At 35.8% G+C, this 11850-nt stretch overlaps 1 protein-coding gene across 1 annotated transcript in view; it reads right to left on the bottom strand.

The window, feature by feature from the left end:
* Positions 1–11850, bottom strand: part of LOC107659105 (centrosome-associated protein CEP250-like) — a 165803-nt gene that overhangs the window by 50722 nt on the left and 103231 nt on the right. Inside the window, exons 8-9 of the mRNA XM_016447933.1 lie at positions 7836–7982; positions 4968–5135 (exon numbers count right to left, since the gene is read on the bottom strand). Of these exons, the coding sequence (XP_016303419.1) occupies positions 4968–5135; positions 7836–7982 (315 nt within the window). The remainder of the gene's footprint in view (positions 1–4967; positions 5136–7835; positions 7983–11850) is intronic.

Here is an 11850-nt window from a genome sequence, read left to right as displayed (position 1 = left end):
CTCCGTTTAACTCTGAGTTCTTGTTATATTTTATTACCATTTTCTAAACTATAGCGAATAAACTGTGATAATGGGAGAAATGTTGAAGGTGTCTGAATAAATTTTGGCTTGACTGTATCTATTTGATAAATTAAGTTAACCAACTAACATTATACATACTCTTTTGGTTTCTGTACCCAATATTTTAAAAATGTACAAATGCAATAAAAATATTGGTATCGGTACTCGGTATCAGCAAGTACCAAAAATAAAAGTATCGTATCGGGCGAGTACTGGAAAAAGCGGTATCAGTGCATCCCTAGTGATAACTATTGTGTTTAACACAATTCTCTATTTTCAGCAAAGCAGAATTATAAACATTTACATGCTAGTTTTCACAGCAAAACAACACAAAGATGCTGACAATGTTTTAGAAAAGAAAATTCTGAAATTTGAAGCCACAAAAATCACAAAAAAGTCCAGCAAAATCCTGGTGGGACCGTATGACATGCAAAGCTTTGCTTTGGCTTCTTTGGAATATATATCCTAATAAGTACATAATAATTATTGGTCGGTTTTCACTGCAAATTAAAAAATAATGCTGCAAATATCACGACAATTTTTTGAGAAAAACTGTAGCAAATTTAAACATTTTGGGCTGCGAAAATCAGAAAAAAAGTCCCACAAAATCCTTGTGGGACTGGGTGACATGCAAAGCTTGCAGCTTTGACTTTTTTTATTATCAAAAAATAAATAAATACACAAACTTGCCAAATTTTGTTGGTAAGTTACTTCTCATTTCTGATTCACAGACTATTATATAAAAGCACACTTACAATAATTTCCTGTGTACTCGAATCACAGCCGTGCTGATATTCACTACAACAGCATTCTTAATTAGTTAATTAGTAGAGTCAGAAGCATCCTATTATTACTCCATATTTACAGACTCACATCTGCAGTCACAGGCTGGCATATATAATGAATACTAGAGATTCTCAGACAGAAATCAGCGAAGCCTGTTTGCTCCCTGAAGCGTGTCTGTGGTGCCTCACTGATAGCAGCTCTACATTAGATTATTAGACTCCAGAGAGATCCCAGATTGGATAATATTATTTTTTCCCCTGGCTGATGATGCATTACAAACATAAGAAGCACTGTAACAGATGTCTCGCAGGGTGAAAATAATAAATCACACAGGCTACTGCGCGCACACACATGCGGTATATTAGTTCTGTGAGTTAACTTGCGTGATTTATTGGACTTGGTGAAGGCCCTGGATGGAGTCTCCTCAGTGCACCTAACTTCCCTTGCAAGCATCATTAAGAATACACCACTAATTGTGTTGTTTTAAAAGAGTGGAAGCTGATAATGACTCCATTAGTGATTCACCAACGCTTCTGTTTCCTTGGAATCGAGCCGGGAGGAGTAACATGGACATGCACCTGGGAAAACCGCTGACAGATGAATGGGATAAATGAAGCAAGCAAGCAGAGGGAAGGAGAGAATATGAATGTTTCTTAAGTTGATGTAAACTAGTAAAAGGTGGTAAGGCAAGGCGAGGTTTGACAACCACAAGAAAAATGTGGACGTTTGATACTTTGCGGCTGTCTGATTGGCCAGCTAAATCGATTTACACTGCAGAAAAGGCACATTAATCCCAACTCTTTAAATGAGACACAGACATAATGCATAAACAGGAATCAAAATTGCAGAAAACTGTGTAGTTAAAAGGTGATTCTCATTTATTATTATCTAAGCTTATACTTCAGGATCAGTTTGAACATAATTCCAAATATAAATTGAATCATGAGACAAAAAGTGAATTTAAAAAATAAATAAATAATGTATAATACTCTTCTCCTTCTACTTATATATTAAGAGTCTACTTCATCATCATCCTTATTATTATTTGTGCATTATTATTATTAGTAATAATGTATTATTATTATTATTACTATTGTTATTATTATTATATAAAGAGTCTACTTTTCATGAATAATAATAATAATACACATTACTATCATTAATAATGATTTATGAATTATTATTATTATTCAAAAGTAGACTCTTTATATCATAATACATTGTTATTATGATGAATATTATCATTAATAATTAATAATTAGTATTCTATTCTATTAATGAAATGTAAACTCTTGAATATAGATTTCTATATCATACTATCCTATATTGTTGAAATTTTTGAGACAAATGAATGAAGCTTTCAGAGAAGTTAACGAATACTGAAATTAACAGGAGTTTTGAAAAATGAGATGAAGACTCCATGTGTGTCAGCAGCCTAATAAAATATTTTTGATCTTGAATATTGAATATTTAGATTTTTGAGTTGGTCGCCTAATCTTGGCTGACATGTTCACATGACCAGCTATCTACCAGCAATTCTACTGACTTTATTTCTGTAATTCTTCATTTGGAGCAGTTTTAGAACAATGGCATCAGTAATTGAAAACTTCTGCGGGATACTGCATCCACACCTCTAGGTGTCAGTATAAGCTCAAGATGACATGTGGGCCAAAGCAACATAAACAAAAAATTACTGAGTGCACCTTGTTGAGTCCTTGGAAGGAGCTGACAGCGGTGTGTCACGTGGCGGCATTACAGCATGAATCAGTGCTAAGCTCAGTCTAATTTTCTAAGTCCCTATTTCAGTCGCAAACTCATCACACAGACAACAGCCTGTGGCTATTTCAGATGAGATTTAGACTGACAGAGAGAGAGGAGGGTAGACACACTTTTTATGGAGCTCTCTCGTTCTTTTCCACCACTGATTAATTTCGTACTAGATCGGTTGGCCAGCAGTGTTATTAGCATAAAATTTCCATGGATCAGGCCCTGCAATAAAACCCTGTCATCAAGTCACTTGTCAAACACACAATTTCAAATCTCATTTAGTGTCTAATATCATTTTCATACCAGGCGGAGGGGTGCAGAGAGAGGTGGAGGGCTAGAACAGAGACGGGAATGTGTTATGTAAAGGATAAACGGAGTCATCGATCAAAATTAAAAGAGCTGAGCTGAGCTTCATGATTAAAAATTCTACGGATCAGCATCAAGTGTTTATCAGGTGAAGCAGACAGCAGGAGGTTGAGAAGCACTGGATCTTCTAGAGGACCTCAAGTGTTACACAAGCATTCAGCATTTGCTATAACAATAATCTAATGCCACCGTGAAAGAAAATACATTTTCACATTTTGTAAATAAAATCAATGCTTCCTGATGCACAAAACTAGCCAACAAGACACTAAAGGCCTGTTTTTCAACCAAGGGCAATAACTATGACTTTAAAGTTTGATCTAATAATCAATCTAATTCTATGAGAATAGAGACGTCCACACCATAAGGATAATAATTGTTTTTTTTTCAACTGATTGGATGATAAAAACATTGACAGCCAATCAGAATCCACCTGACTTTAAGAAGCTTGAGCATTTAAAGTAACAGATGACATAAATTCAGTGTGCACTTATAAGAAACACTATGTTATCATCCATTGATGTGGATACTAATGAAGTTATTGGTTATCTTTATAGTTATTGTTCTAGGTGTGAATGGGCCTAAAGCTTTTGCAGGTGGTTGGTATGTAGTTGCTAAGGTGTTTCTGAGCACATGTGCTTTCAGGGGTGTTCTGGGTATTGTCTAGGTCAGGTTTTTCCAAACGGGGTTTTGTTGATGAGAAGCTAATAATTAATTATACTGAATGTAAAGTTTAAATAAATAAATGTGGCTGCACAATACGATCAGTCTCAGAGAGGCTCGGTTTACATTAAATGCAGTGAACTCCATGTCTGCTTGTGCAGCGAGTTTAATGTGCATTTTGGAATGCAACATGCATTAGGTTTTATTTATTTACACATTTGCACATTATCCAATATTATCCAGTATTGCAAAAATAAAAAGCAAAAGGATTTGAAATGTTTAAAGTTCAAGGGTTTGGACATGAAGAACTTGAAGCTTAAATTAGATTATTATCGTAATTATCATTAAATGTTCTGTTTTTTATTTTACAGTACAACTGTAATTTACAACAGTAATATATTTCTGTCTTCATCTTTGTAATTTGAGATAATATAAGGCATTATTATTATTAAATACCAGTGTGAATGTAATGTGCACTGAGACACTAATAAGATGTTTGAGTCCACTTTAAAGTCCAGCAAGAAATTCAAAGGTTGCAAAACAAATCAAAACAAAACAAAACAAACAAAAAACAATACAAAAAATGAAACAAAACAAATCAAAACAAAACTAACAAACAAACAAAAATAAAAAAACAATACAAAAAACAAACAAACAAATAAATAAATAAAACAAAAGTATCGTATAGTTTTGTTTAATGTATTTAGGAGCTATTCTCTAGGAAACTAATAAATCTGACTAATAAATAGCACACAACCATTTAATGAAACTTCTACTGACTCATAACTACAACAGTTTTTCAGATGCTGTAATAAAGTATGATAAACATTATTCCCCCCCCCACACACACACACACACCTAAAGCCAAGCTGAAAGCACAGGCACTAATTAAGAAAAATAACACTGGTTTGGAGAGAGTAGAGTGTGTGTGTGTGTGTGTGTGTGTGTGTGTTTGGGGGTTTCATTTTAATAAGGACAGAGAATCAATGCAATTTAATCAATCTTGCCTAATTAAAAAAATCTATATTGTGAAACAATCAAGGTGCATAAACAAGATTAAAATAAATGAAGGAACTGTGCCATGAGCAAGGGAGGGCCTAATTAAAGGGAGTTAATTGGAATTCCATGCCTAAGTGTGGATTGTCGATGCAGCAGACAGGAAATATTACACGTGAGTGCGCTCACAAACACCCTTCAGCTAAACACACTCAAGCACTTCACCACAGCAAACCCACACTTACTCCAGATCTTTTTCAGGTCTCAATACCCAGACCGGCCAATTTGTGACTTTTAGTGTGTTTGTACTGTGTGTGTGTGTGTGTGTTTACCTGTTTGTAAAGGGAGTCTGTCCCACGCTGGAGCTGTGCCGTGTTGTGTTTGTTCTTCTCTATCACCTCCTCTCTCTGTTTCAGGATCTCCTGAAGTCTGCTGACCTCCTTCTGTAGGGACACAACCTCCACTTCCCTAGACATGACCTGCTGCATCTGCTCTGCCAGCTAAACACGCCACAGTCAAACAAATGACAATATTAAATTGTAAGTTTATGGTAAAGCAACATGGCTATTTTGATCACATTTTATCACGTGTGTGGAATAATTAAGATTTTTAAATGTTTTTAAAAGATGTCCCTTATGCTCACAAAGGCTGCATTTATTTGATACAGTAAAAAGTACTATTGTGAAATAATATTACAATTAAAAATAACTTTTCTATTTTAATAAACTTTAAAATTTAATTTTTTCTTGTGACGGTAAAGCTGAATTTTCAGCATCATTACTCCAGTCCTCAGTGTCACATGATCCTTCAGAAATCATTCCAGTTGTTGATTTGGTCAATTATTATCAATTATAATTGGAGCTCAATTATTAATGATGGTTTTTATTATCAATGTTGAAAACAATGTTTTAGGTGCTAAATATTTTCGTGGAAACCATGCACATATTTTAGGATTCTTTGATGAGTAGAAAGTTCAAAAGAACAACATATATTTAAGATAGATATCATTTGTAACATTATAAATGTTTTACTGCCACTTTTGATGAATTTAATGTGTCCTTGTTGAATAAAAGTACTATTTATTTTATTTTATTTTTGATTATTTAGTGTATCATAAAAATAAAAAAAATATAGAAAATATTAAGCAGCACAAATCCAGTGGGGGCGGCAGTCATATTTCAGGGTGACCGTGCCACTCTTTATCACAACCCTGCTAAAAGTGCCAGTACGTGCGCTCATTGGCGCCCCTTCAGCTGGTGGCGCCCTAGGCGACCGCCTAGCTCGCCTATGCCTAGAAACGGCCCTGAGTATAGTATACTATTACCCATTTTCTTTCCACAAATGTTTGCAAATGCAGACTGCATGGCTAGATGCTTGATCTTATGCACCTATGCCAATGGGTCTAATTGAAACACCAATACATTCCAATACGTTTGTCCATATAGTGTGTATATATGACAACAGAGCAGGAAAGGAATGGGCAGAAAAAGCAGGAAAGCACAGAGGCCTGAGGGAATTCAGTATGAAACACGGCTGTGGCACAGAGACGTGATATATAAGGTCTACCAAATTCATCCCTCTTTCATTAAATGTCTCTCTATAATCCTGCACCATCACCCTTGTAGAGCAAAGTTTTTTCAGATGAAGTACTCTATTTCTCTTTCTCTCTGTGTCTGTCTCTCCCGTCTCTTCAGTCGTCTGCTTGGATTAAAATGACATCTCCCCTTGAGTCTTAGGAAATGCCACATGAAGCGGTTCTTAACAAACCTGATGTGCAAGAGGGAGGGAGAGTGGATTGAGGTGTGGTGGTGGTGGGGGAAAGGATGGATGTGCCCTTCAGCAAAAATGAATTTTCCAATTGCAGTTAGTTCTGCCATGAATAAATAAACAAATGAATAATTGAGAGGGCAACATAAATAAATAACATCACAAACATTTCACAGGCACTCATAAGTTCGGAAGATAACTGGGGCTGAATGCTAATGACAAAAACAGTACATGGAGCAGAATCCAATGCATTATTCACTGCTCGCTCGCTCTGAAAAAAAGTCAAAATAAATGAATAAATATGAAAAAGAAAATCTCTCAAAGAACTCAAAACATCCAGTCAGCACTGAAGTGACAGGTTTGTCCCATTTATAACAAACAAGGACACTCTGCCAAACAAATAACTGACCAGTCAGAGATGTATAAATAAACCAGAACAGCTTCTACTTCAATTGACAGGTTATGCAAAGTTTGGCTGCGAGCAGGTCCATCTTTATTCCTCTGAGTGTGTGAGTGAGAGTGAATGGACTGGACGGCCCGCGTCCTTGATCCTGCCCACATTCGGCCCATGGAGGCCTTTAGATGCACCACAACTGTTTTCAACACTAATAATAATAAAAAATGTTTATTGAGCAGCAAATCATCATTTAAGAATGATTTCTGAAGGATCATGTGACACTGAAGACTGGAGAAATAATGCTGAAAATTCAGCTTTGCCATCTAAGGAATAAAGTTCTTTAAAATTGTAATAATATTTCATAAAAGCAGCTTTGGTGAGCATCAGAGACTCTGAATCTGACCCCCAACTTTTCAATAATTATGTACGTCACTGCATTTTCAATCTGTATATGTCACAGACACCTTTAAAAGTTGTCAAAAGACTAAATGTGACCCTGGACCACAAAACCAGTCATAAAGGTCAATTTTTTGAAATTGAGATTTATACATAATCTGAGAGTTGAATAAATAAGCTTTCCATTGATGTATGGTTTGTTAGGATAGGACAATATTTGGCCGAGATTCAACTATTTGAAAATCTGAAATCGAGGGTGCAAAAAAATACTGAGAAAATTGCCTTTAAAGTTGTCCAAATGAAGTTTTTAGCAATGCATATTACTAATCAAAAATAAAGTTTTGATATATTTACGGTAGGACATTTACAAAATATCTTCATGGAACATGATCTTTACTTAATATCCTAATGATTTTTGGCATAAAAGAAAAATCGATCATTTTGACCCATACAATGTATTTTTGGCTATTGCTAAAAATATACCCAAGCGACTTAAGACTGGTTTTGTGGTCCAGGGTCACAAATGATTGACAGGTGTCCCTCACCTCCTCTTTTGAAGCGATCAGATTCAAGATTCAGCTTTTACTCTACAGGAACCCTTACCAGACACTGTTTTACCCAAGTATGTGGTGCGGTGTACCTCGTCTTGCTCTGCGAGCCGCCTGCAGTCTTTCTGCTGGATGTCACAGTTCAGCGCAGCTACTCTGGTGCCCAGGAGATTCCTCTGACGCTCTGCTTCCTGAAGCTCGTGCTGCAGCCTGGAGACTGTGGACTGCTCTTCTACCAGCTGTCAAAACACATGCACAGAAAGAGAGATGCAAGATTTCTTATTATATGTCAAGTTGCATCGCAGTGGATGTGTTTATAGATGTGCAGATCATTGAGGCTGGAGAGGGTGTAGCAGGTGGTGTATTGATACAGATCAGTCTTAAGCTCAGTCCATCTCTGATCTAGACCTTCTTGCTGCTTTTCAAACACAACACATTACACTGCACTCGTTTATTCCAACTGAGCAGCAGACTACTGGATAAACAATCAATAAAGCTAGTAAAGCTGAAAAAGGCAAAACATGAAAAGGCAGGGTCGTGGCAACAGTTAAATTTTTTGAAATTTCTAAATACTTTCTCGCATTGAAAATGGCCTAAACTTCTTGTTTCAACAGGGATACATCAACATATGAAAGAAAACACTTGTCAAGCTTATCATGGGGTTATTAACAGTGTTGGGGAAAGTTACTTTTAAAAGTAATGCATTATAATATTGCGTTACTCCCTAAAAAAGTAACTAATTACGTTACTTAGTTACTTTTTATGGAAAGTAATGCGTTACATTACTTTTGAGTTACTTTTTAAATCTGGGCAAAAAAAAAGTTATTTTACAAATATAAAAGCCCTTTTCACAACAAAAGTGAAATGAATACGGCTCAGGCTGAAGGAAATGTAAATTCACGTCTGTACAGTAGAGGGCGCCGCTCAAACAAATCGCATGAAGAATATGACAAATGTGTCATTTTTGCTTATTAGTATGGTTGAATTGGATCATCGAAGGTCAGTAACAAAGATATTGGATGATAAAATGGGATTAAATACATAAATTATATTTGTCTTATTTAACACATTTAATTATTGCAGGTTTGTATAATATTCTAAGTTTGCATTCGACTGTTTTTATTCATTTTGAGGAACACTGAATCTGTTTTTGTGCAGGTGAGATGAGTAAACATGTTCATATTTAGTCTAGAACTACAGTAAGATCATGTTCACACACAATGCTCTGCACTTACTCCTGATTTCTGTCACCATGGCAGCACCAGAGCTGTCAGTCAATACATGAGAAACAAACTGGCGTTACTTATTTGAAAAAGTAACTCAGATATGTCCTTGTAAATTAAAAAGTAATGCGTTACTTTACTAGTTACATAAAAAAAGTAATCTGATTACGTAACTCGCGATTCTTGTAATGCGTTACCCCCAACACTGGTTATTAACACTGGTTGGCTGCTGTCAAACCTTAGCGTTGGCAAAGTGGTAAACAGCTATTGTTAACGTATATTTACCAATGTCTGCCTTGCAGAAAATCAGGTACAACTACTGGGCGACTGTCATGCATTTGACATTCATAAGTCAAGGTGATAAGTTACCCTCCACAATTTTCAGACTCCTACACCCTTGTGAAAAGATATAAACTCTGCATCAAAATCTAGTGAGATGCCTATAATATTGAATTGAAATATAAATAATTCATTTAATGCTAAACATGCGTGAAAATAATAAATAAATACTATTTCACATCAAATATGTATATATACTGTATGTGTATACACATTTAAAAGACATTAACACTTTTATTCAGCCAGGATGCACTGCATTTGACTCTTCTATTCATCAAATAATCCTGAAAAAAAAAAAGAATAATGGTTTCTGCAACAATCTGAAGCAGAAAAATTCAGCTTTGCCATAACCTTAATACATTTTAAAATATATTAAAATAGAATAGTTATTTGAAATTATAATAATATTTATGTAAACTATATAATAAAATATATAATTCCTGTTTACACACACACACACACACACACACACACACACACACACACACGTGTGTAAAAGAACTTGCTGATCATGTCCTTGCAGTCTCTTTCTCAGTAATTCTATTTCCTGGCTCAAAGCTTGCAGTCTGTCCTCACACTGACCTATCTGACAGACCCTGAGCAGGCGTCAATTAAAAACAGCAGGGTTCAATCCAAACAAAAGAAAGAAAGCAAAATAAACAAAAATTATCTTCTGTTTCTATATAAAAACAGTACTGGAATATGAAGTTCCATCATTTCTGTGCTCTATGCATTCTGGAAGCAGGGAAATTGTCGATTTAAGGAAATGGTTCAGTTTTTAGGGAGCGAGCAGCAGCCTATCTCACATTAAATGGCAAATTGGATAACGTGGGCTAAAACCACTTTGTCTGTTATTATTGTGGATTACACATAATTATCTGCTAAAGTACCATTCCCCCCTTTATTCCAAACACAATGATCCAACTTCATATAAAATATCATTCTAGCATCTTTCTGTAAGTGGATGTAGGATATAAAGCAGAGAATAGACGGTCTAATCAAATTGCCTACAGTAATCATAAAGGGAAACACAAAACAAATTGAAGCAGCAGGGGTCCTAGGAATATATTGTAAGAATTTGGACTGGGCAAGTTGTGAGGGTTGGTGTTCAGGGTCATGTGAAGGTCACAAGCGAACTTGAGCTTGAAGGTGAAGTTTGAAGTTTTTTTTTATGTCAACATACAACTAAGTGATTATAAAGGGTGCACGCTTTAAAGGGAGGCTATAATTCAGAATTTGTATGAAACTTGTTTTTCAGACACACACACTGCAAAGCTTCGGGAATGACATCTGCATATTTATGCTGGAATCACTCTAGAAATAGTAATGATTGACACAGTGATAACGATAGCAAAGGATGGAACAACAATATATGTGAGAACACAAGCCTCCACAGACAGCGCACGTTCAAAGTGAGATCCAGTTCACGGACCAAAAGCACCTTTGGTGGCAATGACTCCAAAATGGACACATTTCAAATGACTGGATTTGGCAATTTGGGGAAAAAACTGAAAAATTCACTGACCATCAGAAAAGCTTCTGGTTAAAATGAAAGGCCATCAACAGACACTTAAAACAGAAGCATCACCATTCAAATCAGCAGCAAGAGTCAAACAGTAGTCCACAGTTTAGTAAACGTTGGCAACCTCTTTAAGTAATTCTTGACTGTGCTGTATTGACTGCTTTGATTGACAGAGAGAGTAAAGTTATGGACACAAAATTATTTGAAGGCAGAACCCTTAAAGGGGTCATATGATGTTGCTAAAAATAACATTATTTTGTGTATTTGGTGTAATGAAATGTGTTTATGCGGTTTAATGTTCAAAAAACACATAATTTTCCACATACTGTACATTATTGTTTCTCCTCTATGCCCCATAAATGGCAATGGTAACAAAATCTATGAGAGTAAAAAAAAACATGCACAGACAAATCCAAATTAAACCCTGCGGCTCGTGACGACACATTGATGTCCTAAGACACGAAACGATCGGTTTGTGCGAGAAACCGAACAGTATTTATATCATATTTTACCTCTAAGACACCACTATGTCCAACTGCTTTGAGCGCGTGCACGGCATCCGGTGCGTGATGTGTGTACGCACTCTGGCGTAGTTTACGTTAATGGATGTGTTGCTATCCAGCCGAAGAGCAATCAACCATAACTTCAGGCGAGCAGGCTCAGAAGTTGGGAATACGTGGAAAGTCACCACTCCCGAATGAGTTCGCGCTAGAGAAAGTAACATCTTGGATGCCCTGGGGGTAAGCAGATAAACATCAAATTTTCATTTTTGGGTGAACTATCCCTTTAACCTCTGTCTGCTTCACTCTTCTGGGCCAGAATGGATCATAATGGAAAACTAGTCTTCCAACAATCAACTTGTCAATTAGTGAGGTTAGTAACCCCCCCATAATAATAATAATTATTATTAAAATTGTTACTACTCTTTTGGGGTCCACAGACCACCCAGGAATAATATAATATAATATAATATAATATAATATAATATAATATAATATAATATAATATAATATAATATAATAT

Source organism: Sinocyclocheilus anshuiensis, unplaced genomic scaffold, assembly GCF_001515605.1.
Source record: "Sinocyclocheilus anshuiensis isolate Anshui unplaced genomic scaffold, SAMN03320099.WGS_v1.1 scaffold87, whole genome shotgun sequence".
In the NCBI taxonomy this organism is placed as follows: domain Eukaryota; kingdom Metazoa; phylum Chordata; class Actinopteri; order Cypriniformes; family Cyprinidae; genus Sinocyclocheilus; species Sinocyclocheilus anshuiensis.
This window is presented reverse-complemented; position numbering and strand designations above follow the sequence as displayed.